Genomic DNA, 26054 nt, shown 5'->3' on the forward strand with positions numbered 1-26054 from the left:
TGATCGATTGTTGTCTATGAACTGCTATATGATTATTTGTTATGTTATATATGCATTTTATGCTTATGGGCCGGAAGGCAATATGTTATGGGCCGGAAGGCGATATGTTATGGGCCGGAAGGCGTACATGTGGTTGGTATTCTGGGGGTATCTCACTAAGCTTTCGGGCTTACAGTTGTGGTTTTATGTTTCAGGTTCTCAAGAGTCTGTGGCAAGGCAAGGGCGTGATCGTACAGTTCCACGCGTTGGTGTTTTATGATATGAACCTGGGAAATTACTCTGTTTAATAATGTGTTGAAAACCTTTTTGCAATAATGTTAATAAAATGGGTAATTTTGAAAAGTTTTAATTGTTTTGAAATTTTGGATGTTACATAAAATAATTTTTGGACAAAATAAAAATAACATGGAGTTTGGTTTCAAAATTTATAATGTGGACATAAGATGTAACAAGTTATTGTTTTAAAATAAAATCCGGTTTTATAAAAAACGTTAATAACGTCAAATTTTGAAATAATCAAATATAGGTTTTAAAATGGTGATTTTTATAACTTATACAAACTCCAAATACATAAGTAATAAAATGAAAACACGTGTTCATAATTATTTGAATCAAATCCAGGATCCTCGTAACACAACTCCATCTCGTGTGTACAATCAAGCTGACGCCTTCCCATGATCCTGAGAAGTACCTGAAACACATAACCCATAACACGGTAAGCACGAAGCTTAATGAGTTCCCCAAAATACCACCCACATCCCATTAGCCCCTCATGGCTATACTCACAATAAGACCCCTCCAGTCAATGTGTCTCAGTGGGACCCTCTGGTCCCACAACTCAAATGGACCCTCAGGCCCCTCAACTCGATAACTCACTTAATCACAATATACATATCATAACAACAATAAGTAGGATATCTCAACACACAACATATGCACATAAGATCAATATTTACACATATTACTTTAACATCATAAGTCACAAAGACAGTATGCACGATAATACATATCACATTATAAACAAACAAGACTCTCCGGTCCATAATGTACTAAGACCCTCTGGTCTACAATGTATAGTGACCCTCCGATCAATAATATACTAAGACCCTCCGGTCAATAGTGTAAATATGACCCTCCGGTCATCAACAAGAATAAGACCCTCCGATCACACACAATTTACAACACTGGTAAGTATAGTGAGAAGACTCACCTCGGATGGCAAACAGATCCAATAAATGTTGCTGCTACACTCCAGCTTCTATCACTAAGCCAAACCCACAAATAACCCCATTAGGATCTAAGACCAACCTTCACATTATTAGGTCCAATTATGGTCCACTAATCCGGTCCATAAATAATCCAAGCCTAATGGGCCCACGAAGGCCCAATACCAAATGGGTCCACAAAAAGTCCTATAATGGCTCAACTATGGCCCAATTTTCCAAATTGGGCCCAAACCCTCATATGGGACTTACCCTAAATCCCATCAAAATATTCTAGTTCACATGATTGCTCTTGGATAGCCCAATAATGGCCCAATCACCAAAGCCCAAAAGAAAGGCCCAACACAAGGCCTAACAAATTTAGGGTTTTCACATAAAATGACGATTAAGGTTAAGTGTTTCTCACTTAACCCATTAAGTCCATTGTTCCAGTAAGCCATCATACAATAGAATCGTCATGAGTTATATCTTCAGTCTACTGGTCCAAATGCGGGTCCCAATAGGCCCAAAACAACAAACCCAAAATTAGGGTTTTCTAGTCCAATAACAAACCAGCCTAGTCCAATAATAAGCAATTGGGCCAATTTGGGTTCCACTAGGTCGGGCACCATCCACTACCACCTCAGGTAGTGGTGGGTCACGGTGGTGGTGGTGGGTTTTCCGACTACATAAACACACATACAACCTCCAAAATACCGAAAACATGGAAAACACTAGAGCATACACCCCCTAAACACACCCACATCCACCTCTCATGGGGGATGGTGGTGGCGGAAGGTGGCTGAAAACAATAACGGGTGGCAGCCACCACCTCACGGTGGTGGTGGTGGGCTTTCCCTTCATTTTCCGGTTAGATAATACGAAACCGTGCTCAATAAACACCTTAAAAGCCTGGAAAATGCTCAACACATAATTTCCAACCAACATTCAACAGCTAATATCGCCGGAATACACGAATATGGCGGCCAACGGGCGGCGGCGGCCACAGCCGACACACCCGATGCCAAAACCGTCTGAAGAACGGAGAAAAAGGAATAAATGGGCGGTGAAGGTCCTTACCAAGAGCCCCATTCTGTCACGACTCGCACATCCACAATCCCCTCTCCAACAGCCGATCATGGTAGATCAGTCGGCTGCCACGACGTCTCTGGCATTAGGGTCGCGTCTCCGGTGGTGAAGTAGTTGTTGGCGGCTCCGAGAAGGCTTCCACAGACGGCGGCTGAAGACGCAATCCATGGTGGTGGCGGCCGATATCACAAGGTGTAGGGTTAGGGTTCCGTGAAAACTAAGGGAAGGAAAAGAAGGATACGGGGTTAAACCCGTGTCCATTCAAACTATGTTGCCAGATAATCACTTTTGGTCCCTTCCCACAAAATTATTTCAATGTAAATCCAAAAGTTACCCTTTAGCCCCTGACTCTATAAATTCCTTTCAATTTAGGTCCAAAAATTACTCTTTTAACCCTCAAAATCCAAAATTATATCAATTAGCTCCCCACCACCAACACTCCGCTAAATATTATTTACTTTAGGATCAATATTCACATTAACCCTTATCTATTTATATAATACACAGGATGTTACACTCAGGCAGGGTCAAAATCGGCGCCTCACATAACTTCTGTCTCAAAGTCTTAAACGCTGCCTGCTGCTCAGGCCCCCAGCGGAAAATGACAGTCTTCTTCGTCACTCAGGTCAGGGGTACTACTATCTTGGAGAAATCATGAATAAATCTTCGATAGTATCCAACTAGCCCAAGGAAGCTCCGAATCTCAGATGGAGACCTCGAAACCTCCCATCTCATCATGACCTCCACTTTGTCCGGATTGACTAGAATACCGTTCTGGTTGACAAGGTGCCCCAAAAACTGCACCTCGCGTAGCCAGAACTCGCACTTGGAGAACTTCGCGTAAAGCCTCTCCCTCCTTAGGGTATCCAACATCTCTTAAAAGTGCTCCTTATGTTGCTCTTGGGTCGTGGAATAGACCAGGATATTATTAATAAATACTATCACCGACCGATCCAACATCGGCCTGCACACGCGGTTCATGAGGTCCATGAATGCGGTTGGGGCATGGTTATTATCTGGTCGATGGAATCTATCCCGAGTATGTTGTGTTTGTTAAATCATTTACGTGTCGACATGGTTCTAGACGAAAAAAATTCAAGAGAGCTCAAGAAAGAGCTAGGAAGGATGTTGAACGTGTTTTTGGAGCTCTGAAGAAATGGTGGTTCATACTGAAAAAACCAGTAGTAAATTTAGGCGAGGAAAAACTTCAAGAAATCATGTATAATGTCTCATATTGCATAGCATGATTATTGAAGACGAAGGAAGAGCGATATGTGCGTTTGACAAGGAAGAAATCATACCAGAGACACAACCAATAGAAATTGGTAGTGAAGAGTATATGAACAAGAGAGCAGAGTACGTTGCACCAAAATATTTCACAATCTTCACAATGACTTGGTGGAACACATTTACGGGGTTCAAAACATTAACCTTAATTTGGATCCACCGGATGACTCCGAAGACGAGTTCTCGGAGAACGACTTTATGTAGTTTGCTTTAGTTATTTTATTTGTGTTTTTTTAAGTTTCTAAGATTATTTTAATGTCATGTTTTTTTTTTTTTTTTTAATGCAATGTAATGTTTTTTGAATTTTCAATGTAATGTAGTTTTTAATTTTCAAGTAATGAAAAATTATGTTTTTTTATTAAAAAAGAAGTTTTAATTAAAATAGCTAAAAAAACAAAAAAATAAATAAATAAAAGTGTGACACCGCTCCCTTGGTGTGACAAGAAACCACACTTGTGTGGTAAAAAATGACGTGAGGTTTATATGGCGGGGGAGGGAGTGCGGTATCTGTGACACCACTCCCAGCCTTACCAATAAATTTATCTTCAAGCTCTAAGTTCCCACTATTTCCCTAAAAAAAGATAAAGAAAAAAGAAAAAACGATCAACATATTTTTCTTTTCCAAATCCAGTGTATTGTTTAATCATGGGTTATGGTTTATCTGAAGGAAAACTAGAGATTCAGAAAAGAGTATTTGTAGAATTTGGTTTTCTGGTGTGATGCCACATAAACATCTCTCAACTTTTGTTGACGAGGGTAGAATGTTGTTTGCAAACATGTTTGTTGTTTTGCACTCGTAGTCGTATACCGTTTTAAAAAATATATATAAACAAATTTATTCCTTTTTAAAAAAGCATACTTTAATATATATTTAATTAAACAAAGAAAGAATTAAAACAAATACAGTCCAATATAACTTTGTTTGTTTGGTTCATGTATAGCCTTATAATAGAATACATATTATGTTATACATTGTAGTGTTCACGTGATGGGCACGGGATAAAGTTAGGCAATGCGATAATAAATGGAGGCAGCGGAACCTCAGAGCGCCTCCCACGTAGCATGTACGGTCAATTGACGGTGCCAAGAGAGGAATACGTGGATCCGCAAATTGTTTATTTTGAGATCATTTTGGAAAACCTTTGACTGTTGTTATCGTTGACATATTCATCATTCTATTAAAGTCCAAACACACACAAAACACAGTAACACACACATATATATATATATATATATATATATATATATATATATATATATATATATATATATATATATATATATATATATATATATATATATATATATATATATATATATATATATATATATATATATATGGGGATGATTCATCCACTGATTTTTTTTTAAGGAAAAAATAATATACGGACAATTTTACCCTTATATTAAATTTTAGATTAGATGTTAAGAGATAATAGCCTTATTTTTAGAAACTCTAAACAGGAACAACAACTATATCATCATTTACTAGGTGTGAAACCCGTGTATTACACGGATTGATTTAAAAAAGATTAAACATTAAAGTGTAAATAAAAAATATTTTTTATTGTACAACTTTAAAATAAGGAAAAACATATTAATTGCAATTCAATATTTTATATATGATATTTAATACTTTACATATATAAGTATATGACTTTAATTTTAAAAAATGAAACAAACCAAAATTTAACAAGTGGATAATATTTATTTCAAAAATTCCATAAAATGACAAGTGTCAAAACTCATAAGAGATTGATATGTGGCAAAAAAAACATTCATTTATTAAGGAGGATACTTTACATATATAAGTATATGACTTTAATTTTAAAAAATGAAACAAACCAAAATTTGACAAGTGGATAATATTTATTTCAAAATTTTCATAAAATGACAAGTGTCAAAACTCATAAGAGATTGACATGTGGCAAAAAGACCTTCATTTATTAAGAATGATTAATTTATAAATATTAAAAAGTAACAATTATACCTTTTCTATCATGTTCTTATTCTTTGTAGACAAAACTGCACAAATGGCACCTATGGTTAGCTCAAAATTGCCACTTTGGTCCAAAAAAGTTTGGACTAGCACCAGAGGTCCAAACTTTTCATTTTGTTGCAAATTTGGTCCAATTTGTTTTGAACTTTTTTATAATGACAATTTTACCCTTACTTCTTTTCTTTTTCAGTTTCTATTTTATTTATTTAAATATTTTTATGATTAAAATAAAATAAAAATAAAATATTACTCCAATCTTTCTCTCTCTCTCTCTCTCTCTCTCTCTCTCTCTCTCTTTTACAATGCAAAAGACCAACACCACCACCGGCCAACATCACCGCCACCACCAACACCAACCACCACCACCGTCGACACTGAAGCTTCCTTTGTAACCTTAATTGCCAGAACCTTCAGTCATCGGAAAATTTACCTAGCTCCAATGAACACCACACACATACATAACTCTCTCTCTCTCTCTCTCTCTCTCTCTCTCTCCCCCTTTCTCTATCTCTCTCTCTCTCTCTCTCTCTCTCTCGATGACGAACAAACACACAAAAATTAGAAATCTAACATATAAGAGCACATTAAAAACCCATAAATGGTTAAGCACAAATGATATCAAATACATCCATACATCTGTTCAAGAAGATCTGATATACAAAACTAGAAATTTGATAAACAAGACCCAACACATAAACCTGATTCAATGCACAACACTCGTCGGAGCAACATCATCTTTAATCCATCTGCTGTTCGAAGCAAAAAACCAAGGATTTCCAGATCTTCACGTCTGTGGATCGAAGCAAAAAACGAGGGTGACAATAGATCTGGAAATCTAGGGTTTCGAAAAACTAGAGGGTGGCGGCGCTAGGGTTTTTGCAAAAAGATGGCACCTTGCTGGAGAAGGAGAGAAATGGATGGCTGAAACCCTGAACGTCGTCAGATATGTCGCTAGATCTGTTCAAATCCAAAAAAACGACGACGAAAATAGATCTTCATGTTTGAGCTACCATACAATGCTTTTCAAACCCTAAACAGCAAAACCTCAACCCCTATGACGTTTCTCAAACCAGTGTGTCGTCTGAACCCGATCCTTCACCGATGCCACCACCTCAACAAACCCTAAATATCTCGTTAGATTTGTTCATCTCTATGCTCGTCAGATCATCAGTGTCGTCAGAGAAGTGGCAATGTTCTGAATGTATATGTCATCGGAAAACATATAGATCTTGTTGGTCTCGATGATGGTGGATTTGTCGGCCATCGTACATGGCAGATTTGAGGGAAATAAGTATTTTGAAGCAGAAATGAAGAACATGAGAGAGGGAGAGAGAGAGAGACATGATAGGGGTATTTTATTTTTGGTTTTTGCTTATTTTTTTTTAAATTGTTGTAATAAAAGAAAAATAATAAAGGGCAAAATCATCAATACAAAAAAGTGCAAATCAAATTGGACCAAACTTGCAACAAAATGAAAAGTTTGGACCTCTAGTGCTAGTCCAAACTTTTTTAGACCAAAGTGGCAATTTTGAGCTAACCACAGGGACCATTTGTACAGTTTTGTCTTCTTTGTATTTGTTTCTTATTTAGAGTTCACAGCTCACATCACTAACTTAATTTTTAATTAAAAGTTTATAAACATATTAATTATAAAACTACTATACAATGAACAATTTAATATAAAAAATATAACATAAAAATAATGCCTAACAAATAACAATCCACTATTCAAACTAATACATATCAAATATTCAAATTAATACATATCAAAATTTCAAACTACTCATATGTCATATCATCACTTGAAAGGGTTGATGCGCATTTAAATCAAATAAGTTGTATTCATTATTTATATAGCTAATATTAGCAGATACTTCATTGTTAATTTGAAAAACAAAAGTAGAACTCAAAGTTTTTGGTGTTTGAGATGATTCCACAAGCTCAAATCTTGAAGGGTCTCATGCTTTTTTTCTTTTTTGATTTTGGAGGTCTACCCTTCGGTCGACGGATCATGGGCTCAAACAACGTATCAGATTCAGTCAAAAGTTTATTAATCATAGAAGTAACAAATTCTTTCTTACTTAAAGGCCACATTTGGTATCTTGAAGACAACTCAGTAAGCAACTCATCAAATTTGTTAACGCCATCATTATGTGAATCATCTTCTGAATTCAGGCGCAATGTATCAATCCTCCAATATGGATGAATTAGATTTAATGAAAGTTTCATTCCCAGCAAATGTTGTATCTTATGAGCAAAAGGAAGACCCATGGTTGCCATAAAATGGCCAGTGCAAGGAACCATTGTACCTAAAAAACAAAAATAGTTATTAAAGGTTAATGTAAAACTTAATGTCGTGCAATAATGTAAAACCATATATCTTTGTAAACATTACATTTTTTTTACTTTTTCATATTGTATATGTATCTCCTTTAATGCAAAATGAGATAGATGATACAAAAGTTCTCTAAAAACAGGTGTGTCACACTTAAGAAGAACTTTGATTTTCTCATTTGCGAGTTTTACTTTAATCTCATTGAATTCATGTCTGATTGCGAGACAAATCTTTTCTGTAACACCTTGAAACCCACCCGTAGATACTTGTAGATACGATTTAAGCTTGGAATGAGCACCTTCGGTCCTTAAAGATGAACGATTGCCAAAATGCAAATTATTTTCTGTCCAAGCACTAACAAACTTTTCTTTCCAGAGCAACCACGTATTTTTTATATACTCAATTGCAACTTGCTTTTTTGATAAAGCAACTCAAATTCGCCCCAAGTCTGTTAAAAAATTGTTGTTGCTATTGAATATGCTACATTATTCCAATTCGACATAAATATGTCAAACTCTTCTGTATTTGTGAAATGTTTATTACAATTTGCCAACACATTCTTTTCAATATGCCAAATACACAAAAGGTTTGTCGTGTTCGGAAATACCATCTTTATTGCATTCATTAATGCCAACTCTCTATCAGACATAATCACAGATGGTTCACAATTTTCAAGGGTCTTCTTAAACACACTTAATGCCTAAATATAACTATCTTCATCCTCTCTCTCTCCAGAAAAACAAACCCAGAATAAAAAGAGGTATTAAAGCATGAAACCCCAATGATATCAAGGAGAGGCATGCTATATTTGTTTATTTTGTATGTGCAATCCATTACAAAGATATTTGAGAAGACTTTGGCAAGTTTAATCGACAAAGGATGTGCAATGAACAAATGGGTTATATGCCCTAGTGGATTATGTAAATAATCATAAACAAATCTTTCTTTTTCAAACTCTTCAAATAAGGCACTAACCATTGATCAATTATTCAAGTTGTGCGGATTTTGCCTTCAAGTTGTATATGGTTTGAGAGACTGCCGGAAGGTTTTGATTTTTCTAACGTAAAGAAGAAAGAATTTGCCTTGGGGGTATGCCAGAAAGCGTCATGTTTTTGAAACTTTGTACATCCTCCAGTGATAATCGACAGAGTGATGGATGACCAGATACATCTATAGCCGGTTCATGATTGTGAGTCAAGTTTTTTGCCTTAAGTACCCAAACACCATCATTTCCCTTTTTACCTGCAATCTGGAAGAGACATTTAATCAAACGATATCCAATGTCCTTCTTTCTTTTATCTCCAATACACAATCCATCTTGATAGGAACCGCCTCGATCATATTGCAACGTGACATATTTGTCTTTGCTTGAATCTTGAATAGATACCCCATATCCTATATTGTAATAGAAATTTCGTACACTCTTTAATAATTCATCATATGATTTAAATTTAGAGTTAGCTAAATAGAGTTCTTCATTTTGCATCAGAGGACTTGATGAATCCATTCCTACCTGTTAATCAGTTTTATCACAACCAACTATTACCTCTACGAATCAAACATATAACCCATTTGTTTATTCAAGAATCTATTTATCATTTTAACATAATAGTTTTAACATATAAAAGAATCAATTTAACATTTTAACTCAACTCAATTGATAATTATTCCTATATATGATTATCCTAATTTTCTCAATTAAAATTCTTAGATTCTATTCACAGGAAGATGCAACATGGTTTGTCATGATAATCAATTAAATATTGCAACATGACCTTAAATAAAAATCAAAGAGAATATTAAATTATTAATGTGTCATGCACTTTCATGAAATTACGTAAACTGTGAATGAACATAGAGCTTCGTGGAAAAACAAAATCAAAATCAATAGTCATGGTAAATATTTTAACAAAATTAAATCAGACATCAATTTTAAAGTTACCGGTTGAGGGTGGGTTGAAGAAGAAGTCGGTGAAGCCGCAGCACATAATGAAAAAGCGTTGGTTGAAATAACGTTGCTAAGGGAAGGAACGCAAGTTAAAGAAACAACGCCGTCATATGTTTTTTAGTGTTTCTAAACATAGATTTTTGTATCTTAATTAAATACCTAGAAATTAAATTGAGGCTATATTTATCCATAAACTTTTTTTTTTCTGTGGATGGATTAGAAAAGTCCGTGGATAAATCAAGCGCCTATATATATATATATATATATATATATATATATATATATATATATATATATATATATATATTCAAATGAAAATGTTCTAAGAGCAATTTTAGCCACTCATTTTGAATGAGAATATTATTTATTTTTATTTTTATAAAGAAATAAGTTTATCCTTATTTTACTTACATTCTCTCTCTCTCTCTCTCTCTCTCTCTCACATCTGGAAGATAAACCAACATCGTTTTTACTTTACCGCCTCTAGAACAACCTGACGTCGTCGTAACCAACATCGTCGTAACAACCATAATTCTATCGGAACAACTGGACGGTCGCCTACTAATATTCTCTGGATCTTCTTATTATCCTCATCTTTCCGCCTCCCACCATCAGTAACCATATCCTCACATTTCTTTTTTTCTGAACTGTTACCAATTTTGGCGACGTTGTTGTCGCCTACTACCACTGACATCAACAAGTAGAGATGTCCTTTCTCCCTTTTTTTCACCTCTCCTCTCCGGTGAAAGGCATTATCCGATCAAGTCTTTTTTCTCAATAACGCTTCCTGGCATGTGAAGGTTGTTCCTTTTGGTTCGAATAAAGTTTAACAACCTTGAATTACGATTCACATATATTGAATCAATGATTTACTTCTATAACCTCGATTCTTAATGGTTTGGCTGTAAAATCGATGGTTTTACTCATCTACCTGAAGATAGAGATGTGTTTGATGGAGTAAATATATATACAAGTACCAGTGAGACCTTCTACACTCGAATTCAAGTGCCACCAACTCCAAACAGTCAATTAATGGTATTTTCTTTTATTTGATTTCTTTCCATGGAGGGACAAATCATTCAACAATGTTTGGCTTGTTGAGAGAAAAACTTTGGGAGAAACACTTGAACAAACGTTAGTACAAGATAATGGTTGCGGAATAAGTTAATCTCAAAGGATCATATAAGCTCAACAATAATAAGTTAGAGTTGTTAGATAGTTAGTTGCGTAAATATAAAATGTTGAAAAGTAAACGAAATGTAAATGACAACAAGTTATATCAAGTATACACCAAACCGATTCATAACGAGGTTTGCATTCAAACACAAGTTAGTATCTATGATCAGTTTAAAGTGAAGAGGATCTTTGAAGATAATAAGTAAGATAGAGATATGAGATATGAGAAAATGATCTTTGTATTTCAGAATTAAAGTTTAGAAAGATCGTTAAGAGATGTGTTAAGAAGAAGTGATAAAGAGGTGTTTAAAATACATGAAGACGGAGACTCTATTTATAGAGTTCCATAAAGTTACATCTTGAATAAACAATAATAAACTACTGACTCTAAGTGACCATGCAAGGTTCATTGAACAATGTGATGCAAACACGCTAAGTCAGTTGATGTAACCAAGAAGTCTTCACTGCGGTAGAGATAGTTGCAGTTCAAAACAATGTCTTCAACTGTGGTAGACAAACACCCGTTGCGGTGGCAAAACTGATTGAGGTAGCCAAAAGAGATACGGTAGCAAATTGGAATTGCGGATCATTAAGTTTAATAGGGTCACTTTTTGCTTTAACAATTTCCCCCAAAAGTGACTTTTTCAAATTTTCTTTATTTGTTGAGCTTCAGGAAAACGATAATGAGCCACCAAAATTTCCTTACTTCACCTAGCCACCGCATCCTTCAGGTGATTTCAAACTTCACCTCTTCAGTAATATTCTTAGATCTTTGGATCGAAGTAAGAGTTGTTTCCAGTTGCTTCTTGGTCAGCCTATGCAATGCGGTGACATGAATGAAGTATTTGAGACCACTGTTGGTTATCTTGAAACTCACTCCTAACTCTGGAAAGTTTGTTTCTCCAATTGAAATTTCTTGATAACCTTCAGTGAAGCTTGGTGCGGGATCAAGAGCAGGAAAGTTAAACTTCTTGGCCAAAATGGGGTGTATTTCAACTTTAATTTTCCCGAAATCACAAACCAAAGCTCTGAGGAAATCATTGGCTTTTCACACTCAATCCTCATTTTTGGGTGCTTTTCGGCTTTGACTTGGAACACCCTTGAAATCAGGAAAGCTTCTTTGGGGTTCATGCAAGGAAAGTCAGCCTGCATCCAGATGTAATCAGATCCTCTCCGGGTGAGTGTATACTGAACAAAGTCAGTTTTCATGAACTTCCTCACCTTGTAACTTTTGACCACTTCTGGTCTGTCATTAGACCAAATATTTTTGAAGGCAGATCCATGCTTATCATGAAACTATTTTAAACGTTCAAAATCGAGGGGGAGTCTTTGATCATCTGAGAGGCTAAGATCAAAAGACTCGAAGACGGAAAAGAATTTGGAGTTAAGAGATATTGGAATATCTCAATATCCATCAGATGGGGTTTCAACATAGGTTAAGATGGGCCTGTAATAATCATTGAGAAGTCTTCAGATGGGGTTTACCCATGAATTGATTAAGGTCTCATCTATGGTTGTGTCAAAACCATTCTCTTTCCATATCTGCTCAGTGAGCTTCGCAGCCCTCTAATCGCCTTTTCTTTTTAGAGTGGCCGGGGAGTCGCTTGTATGATCCAATGACATGATAGGTTCCAAGTTTTTGAACCGCGGGGGTGTTTTTTTCAGAATATTGTTGCGGATCCTACTATGTTGGAGTTTGTTTTGGGGGAGGCACTAGAGTTGGTTGTCTTGGAGGAGTTTGTCTTGGAGATGGTTGTGGTGAAGGTTGTAGAGTTGCTTGTGGACTCACAATCCTTTAATGAATTGGATGATGAAGTGGAATTCTTGGAGGAGATTGATGTGAATGGCCTTGATGAAGATGCGGATGACAATGTAGAGGAGACTCACTTCCCCCTTTTGAGGAAGAAACAGTTTGTTGCTCCTCAAACCATTGTTTGAGGAAATCAATTTTAGAGAAGGTTTCTTTGAACTGAGACTTGATTAAATTAGAGACTTGGAGATTTTTTGGGGATTTCAGTGTTGAAAAGAAGTAGATGAATCTCCTTGATGAGTTTGAGAATTTCATTAGCATATGGGTTGGCAGAGAGAGAACGTCATAAGTTGTTGATGGTTAATTGGAGAACCACAATGATAGATTCATAAGCGTTGTGTGCTTCTTCTACCAACTATTTGGAATGGTCTGCTTGTTTTTCAAGAGAAGTCTTGAATTCATCTTTTAATGCAGTTATCTCTTTGATGAGGTTGTCAGCAACTGCCATAAACTCCTTGTGATCAACAATGCGTCTATCATCCAAAGCTTGAATTTCCATTTCAACTTTTAGAGTTATGCGTTCTGCGGCCAGTCGTTCTCTCGTTTCAAGTCGTTCCACCCTTTCAGCTAGAGACTATGGTGTGGGGGTCTCTGTGTTCAGTGGTTGGCTGGTGTTGATTGCGGCCAAAATTTGGTCAACTTTTGATTGGAGGGTAAGGAATTCCTTCCTTGATACAGCCAGTTTCTTGTTCTTGTTCTTGTTCTTGTTCTTGTTCTTGTTTTTCTTTGCTTTTGGTTTTTAAGTGGAGTGTTGTGATCCATTGGATTCTTCATCATCAAACACCATTAAGAATTCTTCTGAGTTGGGAGGTTGCTGAATATTATCTAGATCAATATCATCAAGTCCAAACATTGGACCTGAATTGATTTCAACTGCGGTTCCATCATCGTTGTAGTCATGATTTTCAGCAGTTGGGGGAGGCTTTGATGGACCAACACCACCTTGTAGATTTTGAGCTTGTTGCATTGTTTCTTCCATTTGAGACATCCAATCTTGAATTTTCAAAATATCATGAACAACTTTTACGTTGCTAAAGGAGTCTGTCCAGTATTTTGCAATTGTGTGAAGTGCTTCATCTTTTTGTTGTTGTTGTTGTTGTTGTTGTTGTTGTTGTTGTTGTTGTTTCTATTGTGCCCTTCTTGCTTGAAATGCTCTTTGAAACGTTTCAATTTTTCTAATTCCGGACTGAGTACTAGGACGATACCGAGACCATGAATCATTAGAACCAACATCGTCAATTCCTTGATTTTGCATCGAGGTGTCCCTCGGGTTCGTGCTTCCTTGCACAGTTGTGCTCCCCACGCTTATACCACTTGTGTGTAATGTTGGTGGAATAGGGTTTCCTGAGCTTGCTCGGTCTCCTTGACTTGAAGTCAAGTTTGGCCTCGACTTTTTTTGGAAAAGACGGAAGAATTGCCTTGCGGTGCTACTTGTGTTTGTATTGTTTGTGTGACTCGAACAAGGATGGAGTTCAACTCCTCAAGCTCAAAGAAGTGTAAGTATGATGCCCTAGAGACCTTAGGGTGACACGAACTAATAGGATCTAATTAGGATTTGACTGGGGGTGTGTCTCCATCGTGGGATGAAACAGATACACTTATTGTATATGAGTAGTGGGATGGGGTATGAATGGGTGATCCTGCGGTAGCTCCAATGACTACCAGAGTCTTTTGAGAGACTGTGGTATGAGTCATGGTGTGCATTTGGCTTTGACTTGGGGTTAACTTCACTTTCATCTGTCTGAACACGTCTCCTAAAGTTGAAAACTCATCATGAGTTTCATCTTCAACATTCACTGCGGGGTCTTGAGTTCTGGTAGGGGTAGATTGAACCACAACAGAGGATTTTGCGGTTTTGGACTTACGTTTCTTGGAAGGTTCGCCTCCATTCTTGACAATGTTTCGACGTGCTTTTCTTGAATTCGTTGCTTGCTTGACTCTTTTATGTTTGGGTTGGACAATCTGGTCTGCGGTAGGAGGGACTTGCGTTGTGATAAGGGTTGCGGTAGTCTGACTTGGTTTAGGCAGGGAAGAGTGGTATGGGTCAATACCACTCGTAGCCAAGATGTGGTCAGCTATCTCAGGAGTTGTGGTCCAATGGACTCCAAAATATATATAGGTAGTCTCCTAAGGGGTCCAATTTTTTTTTTGATATTTAGAGGCTGTGTACCTTTTCAGATCGCGAGTAGCAAAGAGAGTTGAGTCATCGCCCATATCAAGCTTGGCATCAATGTGTAGATCCGAGATACATAATGACTAGAATCGAGCACAAGTGAGCTCGGTTGCATCTTCTCGAGGAGCTTCCTTGCGAATGTATTGCAAGAAGTCATCCCATAGAATTTAACTATAGTTGACAGCGTTACCGGTGTAAATGCTCCACACAATCTCTAACGGTTTGATACCTATATTGTCAGTACCATCAGTCCTGCCAAAAAGACTTCTGATCACAAAGTCCCACACAAACTGCCACACCGTAGGGAGTTGATTCTTCTTGAATTCTTCGATCCCTTTCAGTTTCTTCTGGCAACCCATCTGGTATAGGGTTGAAATCACGTAATTAGGGCTTGGTGAGTAGGATTTCGTCGAGGGATGAACCCTAAGGTTGATTGCTTCCAAAAATTTGTTCTTTGTTAGAACAACCAGTGAATCATCCACCAAGTTAAGATGCACTTCTTGAAGGTTGTGGCTTGTATGAAATGTAGAAAAAGCACACTTAAACAAAGTCGACAATGGAACTATTTCAGTGAAAGAGTTGAATGCACCATAGAGTGGATGCTTTGGGAGGAACTTCATCATCAGTTTGATTGCATCGTTGTATGACAGATGATCTTCGAAAATAGCCCTGAAATTGCTTGATGCAATGGAAGGAGATTGGTCTTTTATGGTGGTTTCAGAGCCGGTGGGATGAACATACCCAGATGCCTTTGATTGTTTCTTGGAAATTCCCGATTTCACCATGATTGTAGTAAAAGAATTAGAACTTGCAGGAAAGACTTTGAGCATGAAGATGAAGAAGATAAAGATCGTCTTTAAGGGTTCAGAAAACATAAAGCAATCTTGGGAGGAATTGGGGGGTTTTTTATAGCTTCGGATTTGAAATCTTATTGTAATTAATTTATTTACAGCTGTTCAAGTTAAAAGCCTTTGGGTTTTTACAATTATCAGCCACAAATAAAGAAAAGGAAAAAGAAATTAATTTCCTAGAAAATCGGAGCATTAAATGCATGTCAGGTCCATGATCACATGCCGGTTAATCGTGTGGTGAAGGTTTTTATCCATTGTGAAAAAGTAGGAAGTTGAAACTGATTTGACAATAAACGACTATGAGACATGACTGGTTGGGGAAAGAGATTTCTTAAAAGATTGTGTTTTATGGAAAAACGATTTATTTTTTTATTAGCCTAAAATAGGTCTGACTAAGAAAAGTGAATTTGAAAGAGACTGAAACATTGTATGCTACAAAATGAATGTTGTAAAGAATATTTTTATTTAATGAAGATCACTAAATAGCACACAAAGGTATCAATTTTTGATGAAGTGATTGTGGAATCATTTATTGTAACTGTCGGTGAGTTCAGATGACTGCGGTGTCGTAAGCTGAAGGAACACTTGACAAGAAGTTAGAAATAAAAGAAATAATGGACCCGAAGAATATATGTATCATATATGATTGTAGTATACTGAAAAGGTATATGATGAATATATTATTTTAGAACCACGGTGAAGAGAATGCTTCAAGAATTTTATTTGAAAAGAAAAGGAGCAATTGTCTTCACATTTGGAGACCAAATGTGGTCTGTGGTATCCATCAACTCAAAAAGAATTGTGGGTCTGGGTTCATCACTCCTAGCATTTCCAGAAAGCTATTTAGTTTTGTAGGATCAAGTTCCTTGGTAAAAACATCTGCTATTTCCTCGTCAGTGGGAATAAAAATTAGCTCGATGTTACCTTTAAGGATGTGATCATTGATGAAGTGGTACCATAATTCAATGTGCTTTGTCTTCGAGTGGTGAATATGGTTATGAGAAATCACTATATCACTCTCTGAATCGTAGTAAATTGGTACCCTTAACATTCTGTATCCGTAATCCATGAGTTGAGTCTTCATTCATAGAACTTGGGAACATCAACTGGTTGCGGCCACATACTCATCTTCTGCGGTAGACAACGAGACAGAATCCTGCTTCCTTGAAGACCAGCTGACTAGTCTTCCTCCTAGAAAATGACAACCACCGAAAGTACTTTTTCGATCTAATCTGCATCCGACATGATCCGCATTGGTGACGAATTGAAGGCTGAAGTCATTTCTCGCAGGGTACCAGAGGCCTAACGCTTTACTTCCCTTTAAATATATGAGAATTTGCTTGATTGCAGTGAAGTGAGATACTTTAAGATCGGATTGTTACCTAGGACATAAGCCTGTTGCAAAGACAATATCCAGTCTACTTGCGGTGAGGTATATCTGTAACCCAATCATTCCACGATAAGTTTTGTGGTCAACTGATTCTACGATAGGATCAACTGAAATCTTGTATCCGAAGGCCATCAGGACCTTGGCTGAGGAACAATTGTCCATTGAGAATTTCTTCAGCAACTCAGAGATATATTTTTCTTGATGAATGAATATCCCTTGAATGACATTTTTCACTTGAAGTCCTAAAAAGAAGTTAATCTCTCTATTCATGCTCATTTGAAATTTACTTGTCATGAGCTTTGCAAAGTCATTCACCATACCCTGATATGTGGATTCAAAAATGATATCATCTACATATATTTGGATGAGCATCTAGTGATTGCCATTTTCTCTTCTAAACAAAGTGGGATCAATCACACCTCTGTTGTATCCAGACGTGACAAGAAACTCAGAAAGAGTCTCATACCATGCCCTTGGAGCCTTTTTAAGACCGTATACTGCTTTTTCTCGCTTGTAGCAATGATTTGGAAATTCTTGACTCTCGAAGCTTAGAGCTTGTTGCAAATAAACTTCTTCCTTTAGTTCTTTGTTCAGAAAGGCACTTTTTAGATCCATTTGATGTACTTTGAGATTCTTGTGTGCCGTATATGCTAAGAAAATGCGTATTGCTTCCATTTTGGCTATGGGGACATATGTTTCATCGTAGTCAACGCCTTCAAGATGATTGTACCTCTTAGCCTTTCTTTGTTTCTTACTACCACACCAGACTCATCAAGCTTTTTTTTATATACCCATCTAGTACCGATGATTATGTGGCCTTTTGGCTTCGGTCCTAGTTTCCACACTTTGTTTCTCTTGAAGTCAGCTAATTCATCTTACGTTGTGGTGATCAGGTCGGGTTCCATGAGAGCTTCTTTAATGGTTCGAGGCTTGACTGGGGATATGAAAGCTGCATAGTGGTAGTGGTCTGTTAAATCACTAGAGGATCGAGTTTGTATACTTGCAGATGGGTTTCCAATGATTTGACCTGGTGGGTGATCCTTCGTCTAGATGTGAAGATGAGGTTGTTGGTGATCATCGGATGCGGTGGAGGGAACATCTTCAACTTCAAAATATTCTTCGTTAGATAAGACAGTTCCCCCTCAACTTGAGAGCAGCCTGCAGAAGTATCTTGGACTATAGGATTTTGAGCAGCATTTGAAGGAAGTTCCCCTGAAGCTGAGGATGGGAGTTCCCCCTAAACCGAAGATGGTTCCCCCTGGATTGATAAGCGAGTGGTAACCGAATATGTTTCCCCCTGGATAGATAAGTGAGTGATAACAGGAGATGGTTCCCCTGCTTTTTACCTCAGGATCCGAGTTCTTCTTTGAAAGACAATTTTGCTTGTGTTTTTGGAGAACCGCACTCATAAATGCTTAACTGTGGTTTCTTGAAAACCTTTGACTCTTTTGAAAAACGAGGAGTTAATTCATCTAAACTAGAGAGTTCAGGACTTTGTGAACATTGACCATATTCAAAATTTTCAATTGGTAATTCGTGAAGGATGGACTGAATGGTCACCGTGCTTTTGACTGTGGTCTGCGATGTTGATGACTGGATAACCGCAGAGTATGACAAAGATGGTTCATTATTGGGACATTTTATGGAAGGAAAGGATGGAAAATTTACAACTACTTCTGGTCCTTCCATAATAATTTCTTCATCTACATCCAAAGAGGACTGAGAATCGAGACAAATTGTGCCTATGATGGGTATTTGATCACTTTGATAACCTGAGGATTCAGGAAGAATTTCGTCGATGACATCATTGTTACTCAGTTCATGAAGTCAACCAAAGTGGCATCTTATGTCTTCAGGAAACATTTTATCATTAACTGGATAATGAAACTCATGATCTAGTGGAACATATGGTCGATCAGAATTGAATCGGGGAGTTGAGTCCTCATTGGTTGAGTACCCACTAGACCATCCCTAATTATAGGTGTTGTCCACAGTTCCATTGTTAACTAAGTTTTCAATTGCTTCAGATTCATTAAAAAACTTTTCTATTAATTGATTGAAATGTACAATTTCTTACTGGGCTAAATCCCTTTGATTTAAAGCAATATCTAACTGAGTTTCAATGAACATCCTAGCATCCTTTTCTAACAACAAATCCTTTTCTAGTATAGCAACCTTAAGTCTCTTATCCTCAAATATTCCTCTCACATGATATTGCTCTTGGGACGCTATATTCTTTTCATCTAGTGCTTTGTTGTAGTTTGAAAGGATGACAACACATGTGTCATTAAGTCTTTCTAAGTATGGTTCACAATCATTCATACTGAAAATATTAGAATGGATCATGATTTTTACCTGTTCGACGATGTTGAGGGTGCCATCTTTGACCATGTAGTGGTAATTTCTTTCCAGCTTTGTTGATCCTTCCTCTTCAGCAACTGCAAGCATGCCTATCTTCCCTTTTTCCTTTGATGTTGTCAGAGTCTTCATCCTCATCTCCGGATGACCACACTTGATGATCCTATTTCACATGAGCAACATATTCCCTTTCCTTTTCTTTATCTTCCATTTCTTAGGCCATTCTAAGATAGAATGCCTTATCCTTAACCACATTTGCTTTGCAATTTTTTAGCAAAGTAATTCTCTTTATGACATTTGTGACAGATGATGACGTCATTTTTCTCTTCAGTTGAGGTACCAGATTATGATGGTTTATTGGACTGCGGTGCCTCTTTGGAATGACGTGCGTTCTACGGTTGCGGTGGATATGAGGGTTTTGAGGACATCGTGAGTGGTTAGATTGCGGATTGAAGTTGCGGTTGAATGGTGGCTTGGTAAACTGCTGATTTTTGCGAAATGAGGTTGGTGGTAGTCGATTGAATTGTTGACTAACCATGGAAATGACATTTTGGAATTCTTTTTCATCATCCATTTCAACATCTGCTTCATATGACTACGGTGGGTTGTCATATGAAATTGGGTAGGATGATTAGGTAGGATATGAGTACTGTGAGGTTTTGATTCGTGGGGTTTGAGTTATCAGGGCAAGCGGACCACCGAGATCAACACAATCTTTCAACACAGTTGATGCTTGTGCATGCCTGGAGTTCTCCATACAACTAGAATAAGGACAAAGTATGAATCTTTCTATCTCCTTGCATAATCATCTTTGTGGTAGACCAATGTTTTCCGAAGCCATTAAAAAACTGTAGATTTGTTTCATGATTGCTTCGAACTGTACCAGCATTTGATAACTTTGTGATGATGAGATTAAATCGTTTAAACGAGTCGTCAAGACTTTCACCAGGAAGAGCTTTAAAGTTGTTAAACTCATTGTGAGCGGTGGTGAGTTTCTTATCCTGAGCTTGCTCAGAACCTTAATAGAGATTTTTAAGCATGTCCCAAATCTCCTTAGCAGATTTGTAGTTAATGATGATGTCAAAGTTGTCTGGAGCTACACCACAAGATATTTCATAAAAGGCTATACTATCAATTTCCATTTTATCAAAATCATCTTCGGTTGGTCGATTCATTGCAGCTTGACCTCCACCCAGTCGTGCTTGAGCACCATCCGCTTGAACAAGAGTAAGAACAGGGACATGGTGGTATTCATTTGCAACAAGTATTGGTGCTCTGTTCGAGCCTCCAACACTGTTGGAAATGCTCAATGATAAAACTTGAGCCATATTTCCTTTGTTTGATTGTTTGTTTTTAAAGAATGAGCTTTAGTGGTATAGAAGGCTTTTCAAAATAAGAGTTTTGTTTAAAAAGCAACCAATTTGGCTATGATACCAATTGTTGAGAGAAAAACTTTGGGAGAAACATTTGAACAAACGTTAGTACAAGATAATGGTTGCAAAATAAGTTAATCTCAAAGGATCATGTAAGCTCAATAATAGTAAGTTAGAGTTGTTAGATAGTTAGTTGCGGAAATATAAAGTGCTGAAAAGTAAAGGAAATGTAAATGACAACAAGTTATGTCAAGTAAACACAAAACTGATTCATAACGAGGCTTGCATTCAAACACAAGTTAGTATCTGTGATCAGTTTAAAGTGAAGAGGATCTTTGAAGAAAATAAGTAAGATAAAGATATGAGATATGAGAAAATGATCTTTGTATTTTAGAGTTAAAGTTTAGAAACTTCGTTAAGAGATGTGATAAGAAGAAGTAGTAAAGAGGTGTGTAAAATACATGAAGACGAAGACTCTATTTATAGAGTTCCATAAGGTTACATCTTGAATAAATAATAATAAACTACTGACTCTAAGTGAGCATGCAAGGTTCATTTTACAATGTAATGGAAAAACGCTAAGTCAGTTGATGTAACCAAGAAGTCTTCACTGCGGTAGAGATAGTTGCGGTTCAGAACAATGTCTTTAACTGCGGCAGACAAACATCCGTTGCGGTGGCAAAACTGGTTGTGGTAGTCAAAAGAGATACATTAGCAAATTAGAACTGCGGATCGTTAAGTTTAAGAGGGTCACTTTTTTCTTTAACATGTCCGTATGATTTTCTTAAGCAATTTATCGATCCTTGGGTCATCTACTTTTTGTTAATTGTTTTGAAGATGGCTAAATTGGATATTTGTTTAACGCATAACTATAGGAGTTTGTATTCGTTTCCATATCCTTAATCCTATATATATATATATATATATATATATATATATATATATATAAATTTGGCATTAGTATTCATTATCTATGATTCTTATTCCTTTTTGGATTTATGCAAGTGCAATATTCACTCTAAAATCAAGTGCGAAGTACGAGCTTATTAAAGTTTTCTAATTGCCACATAAAGCAGTTTAAGTTAAATTGCATTAACTCAAGTTAATCCTCTCTTCTAATAAAAAAAGTACAAAAACGCCACGTGGCATTCTGTTAGCTCCTCCACCTTCATTTTTCCCGCTCAAATCTTCTAACTGAAATTCCAACATTGCCCTTCATTTTGAATATAACCGTGTTCCTTATTTTTCTGCATTTTTCAAATGTAACTTTCAAAATTTTTTCAATTATACCATGTATATCTGCTATATTTCTGGAATAAAATAAGTTTTAAATTTATAATCTCTATCCGCATCTACGGTTTAATTATCATATTGTTTGCTTTAAGCAAATTTTGTTCTCTTCAACTCAACCCTGGTTGTCCATTTGGAATGCACACAAGTTAGTTTTATAGAAAAACAGAACACCCTCAAGAAACTTGAAAAACGACAATTCAATGAAAAAAAAGGTTCTCATTTGAGATAGGCATTGAAAACCCTTATTACACCCTTCACAAACATACCTTTGAGTTGTGATTTATATGAAATTTGTTACTAAACAGAGACCGACATACATTTGTGTAGGTCATGTTCATCATTCTGATACTCAAACAGTGAAGAGATTCAGTACAGGAGACACACTTTCCGAATAAATTAATAAAATGTTGACTCAGGGATTTGACAAGAACTCAGGTCCTGGTACCCAAAAACAACAACCCTCCTTTGGTTTCCGACCTCCTTCCAAATCACCATATACATGATATAGTCTTCTTCTTAAGATTTCTGTCTGATTCACATTATGTATATGAGTAATCTCTTTAAGTGTATCTTAGAAGTCACTAATAGCTCTAATCTTCTTAAGGTTCAATGTTGCTTCTCAAAAACCCCAAGTTCATCAAGGTTCTGCACTAAAACCTATTCATCCATCACGTAACTATAGAACTGAATTTCCTGCCAAAAATCAAGTTCAAGATTTGAAAAGAACAAGATCACCACCTTTAATCCCTACCTTTAAAGACATCCTGCAGAACTCAAGAACTGTTGTAGTGAGGCAAGTTACTTTTTTTTCTTTTCAATATAACAATTACACTTACTATCATCATTCAGGTTATTGAATAATGAATAATATTCTTTTTGTTCTCTTTCTAGGCCTTCTGTATCTCCTCCAAGACCAACTACAAGGCGTAATCCATACACTGATCCAGAAAATCATATTTGGTCTCCACAATATACTGATCTTGATAGACCTGAAACACCTGCAACCAACCAAACTGATATTCCTGTTCCAAAACGGAGCAAATTACCTTTTTACAACATCAAATGATCCTGTTGTTGATGACAGTGAAAGGTAACTTATTGAGCTAAACACGTATATAAGAACTTTTCTATTTCTTACATTATCTACTACATAGAATTGCAAGCTAAAGCGAAAAGATTGGCCTGATTTAGAGACGAACTGAGTCAACCTGAGTCAACCAATAAAAACCAAAACCAAAACCAAAAGAGGCAGCAGGTTGATCAGATGGGTATGGACAAAAGAAACTTTATGTTGGAAGGTTCAGATATAGGAGGGCATTTATGTAATAGTAATGCCAATATACAAACCGATTCTAATGATCAAGATTTATCATATACTGTTATAAATGGAGTTTGTCCAGATATGTGTACAGATATCTTTTTGTTAAAGTAAAATCCATTTGAGTCCCTTGAGGCCTTGAATTTAATTTTTGTTTTTTTATATAGAGCAAGAAAGAGCAGAGCGAGAGAGGAAAAGAGATATTGATCAATATGAACGTTTGGATGGAGATAGAAATCAGACAACTGAATCCCTTGCGGTTATGGAGGTAAGGGAATGTTTGGAATTCTATTTTATTTTGTATTTCTTGATCGTAATATGTATCAAGTAATTTTTATATTTCTTTACTTGTTTCAAGTACACTAGGACAGCTGAGAGAGAAGCTACACTGATAAGACCAATGGCAATCCTACAAAAGACAATGGACTATCTTTTAAACTTGTTGGATCAATCTTATGATGATCAATTTCTTGGTTTATACATCTTTTTATGGGATAAAATGAGGGCAATTAGGATGGATCTAAGGATACAGCATATCTTCAATCTTGGTGCTATTACCATGTAAGAGCAGATGGTTTGTTCTTGCCTCAAAATGTACTTTTGAAACAACTAATCTTTATTCAATATTATGCTTTTTAGATTTAGGGTGAATTATAGTTTCACCTTTTTCAAATCATGAACTCTATCTATACTTTGATAATTATGTTAGGGTTTGTTTTGAATTGTTGAATTGTTGGTGGTTTTAGATTCAGCTTCATATAATAGCAATGAATGAATTATGCCAATATACAAAAGGAGAAGGATTTGCAGAGGGATTTGATGCACATCTCAACATTGAACAGATGAACAAAACATTTGTTGAGTTGTTTCAATTGTGTGATGATCATAGGAAGAAAGGAATTGAGGTGCCTACAGAATAGAATTTAGAGGTTATTATGCACTTCTCAAATTGGGCAAATATCACTGGTGTTTGCTTCCTGTTTCTCCAAGTATACTCATCGATCTTTTTTGTGGACTGCATACTCAATCAGGTACTCATCTTCTCATTTATTTGCTTCATAATTAGAATCTATAATGGATAAGAACAGGGACATAAAAATAATTATGACAGTTGTCGATTTTTTATGTTTTACGATCATAATGTGAAATAAGTTTCCAAATCAGATAAAGCACACCTGGTTAATCTGTTTTGAAATAGATAATCCTTTTTGCAACTTATTTGAATATGCTTTTCACGAAAACATATTTAGTGAGACCTCCAAATGGGAGCTAAAATTAAAAATTTTCCTATTATAAAGGTGAAAAGGTGAAGTTAGGTGCAAGTTTATATTCTTTCCTATAATATTTTCATTATTAATCATATTATTAATAAGAAAAAGTATCTTTTTTTGTTCAAAATTATTAATAATCCATTGATAACAGGTGGATGAGCACGTGTAACATGTTTGCATTGGAATCTGCAAAGTTGTTATAGAAAGCCTGAATAATAAAACTAGGATCAATAAAAAAACATTCCTCAATGTCATAAATGTATTCAACATTGTTTTTCTTGCAAGGGTTGTATCTGAAAGGCTGAATAATCAAGCAAATGATTTTTTTGCCCATTTTACCCCTCTTTTGCAAGAAAGAACTAGAGACTATTGCTTCTGGTAATATTTACCATTTTACCCTTCTCCACTTCATTTATTCCAAAAAAGACCATATTGCCCCTATGTTGAAACATATGTACATAGTTCAGATTTAGTTACATCACTATATGTAGATATTATAGCAATGGACTTTAGAAAATCATACACTTTCGTTTATAATAAAGTTTTTTTTACTAGATTACAAAATTTATTACCAACAAGGACCATTTATGTCATGTTTTATCTGCCACATGGACCAGTTTGAAACTATTTACTGCCACAAGGGCCATTTTTGTAATAAAATCTGTTACAGGGACCATTTATGTAACAATTTGTTAAAGGATCATTTCTATAGCATAATTTTTCTATAGCATAATTTCAACATATACCCATAATATCATCCTACTTTTGAATCAAAAGATAATAAATTAAATAATAATAACAATAAGAATTTATAAATAATACTCTATCCCAAGTAAGTAACCTTCTGCCAGCAGCATAGATTTGATTATTATAAGGATAAAGAATTAATAGAACATTAGGAAATAAATATAAAGAGGAATCTATGATTACCTATTGTTGTTGCTTAACTGTCGAATGTAAAATAAGCCCAACCTCGTGGTTTTTTCATCAAATATGAAACCAGGCTCTGAGTGAGCATAAATGTAGTAATTTGCAGCATCATTATGCACATATGTTATTATGGGCCAAAAAAAAAATCCTAGCAATTTAAGATGTATGAATGATCCATGGAAATGTTAGAACTTAAACTACTATAGTACTATCAATGAAGTTTTGGGAGTTCAAATAAAACATGAAGTTGT

The 26054-nt window shown here is 36.0% G+C and overlaps 2 protein-coding genes across 2 annotated transcripts; one reads left to right on the top strand and one right to left on the bottom strand.

Moving 5' to 3' along the window:
• Positions 1-7518: 7518 nt before the first annotated feature.
• On the bottom strand, positions 7519-9419 carry LOC111908059 (uncharacterized). The gene is made up of 2 exons (XM_023903871.1): positions 8975-9419; positions 7519-7886 (listed from the first exon to the last, which is right to left on the bottom strand). Exons 1-2 carry the CDS (start codon positions 9417-9419, stop codon positions 7519-7521), a joined length of 813 nt encoding a protein of 270 aa, XP_023759639.1.
• A 13942-nt stretch (positions 9420-23361) lies between these two features.
• Positions 23362-24856, top strand: LOC122195171 (SAC3 family protein B-like). The gene is made up of 4 exons (XM_042896730.1): positions 23362-23374; positions 23770-23870; positions 23961-24163; positions 24349-24856. The coding sequence occupies exons 1-4, from the start codon at positions 23362-23364 to the stop codon at positions 24362-24364; spliced, it is 333 nt and encodes a 110-aa protein (XP_042752664.1). The 3' UTR covers positions 24365-24856.
• The last annotated feature ends 1198 nt before the right edge of the window (positions 24857-26054 follow it).

The sequence above is a fragment of the Lactuca sativa genome, chromosome 7 (assembly GCF_002870075.4).
Source record: "Lactuca sativa cultivar Salinas chromosome 7, Lsat_Salinas_v11, whole genome shotgun sequence".
Lineage (NCBI taxonomy): Eukaryota > Viridiplantae > Streptophyta > Magnoliopsida > Asterales > Asteraceae > Lactuca > Lactuca sativa.

Excerpts from the sequence above, each read along its gene's own strand:
- LOC111908059 (XM_023903871.1), bottom strand. The coding sequence starts at position 9,419 with ATGGATTCATCAAGTCCTCTGATGCAAAATGAAGAACTCTATTTAGCT. Across the intron at positions 7,887-8,974 it reads GCAAATTCTTTCTTCTTTAC|GTACAATGGTTCCTTGCACT; the intron begins GTTAGAAAAATC and ends TTTGTTTTTTAG.
- LOC122195171 (XM_042896730.1), top strand. Across the intron at positions 23,871-23,960 it reads AATCCCTTGCGGTTATGGAG|TACACTAGGACAGCTGAGAG; the intron begins GTAAGGGAATGT and ends ACTTGTTTCAAG.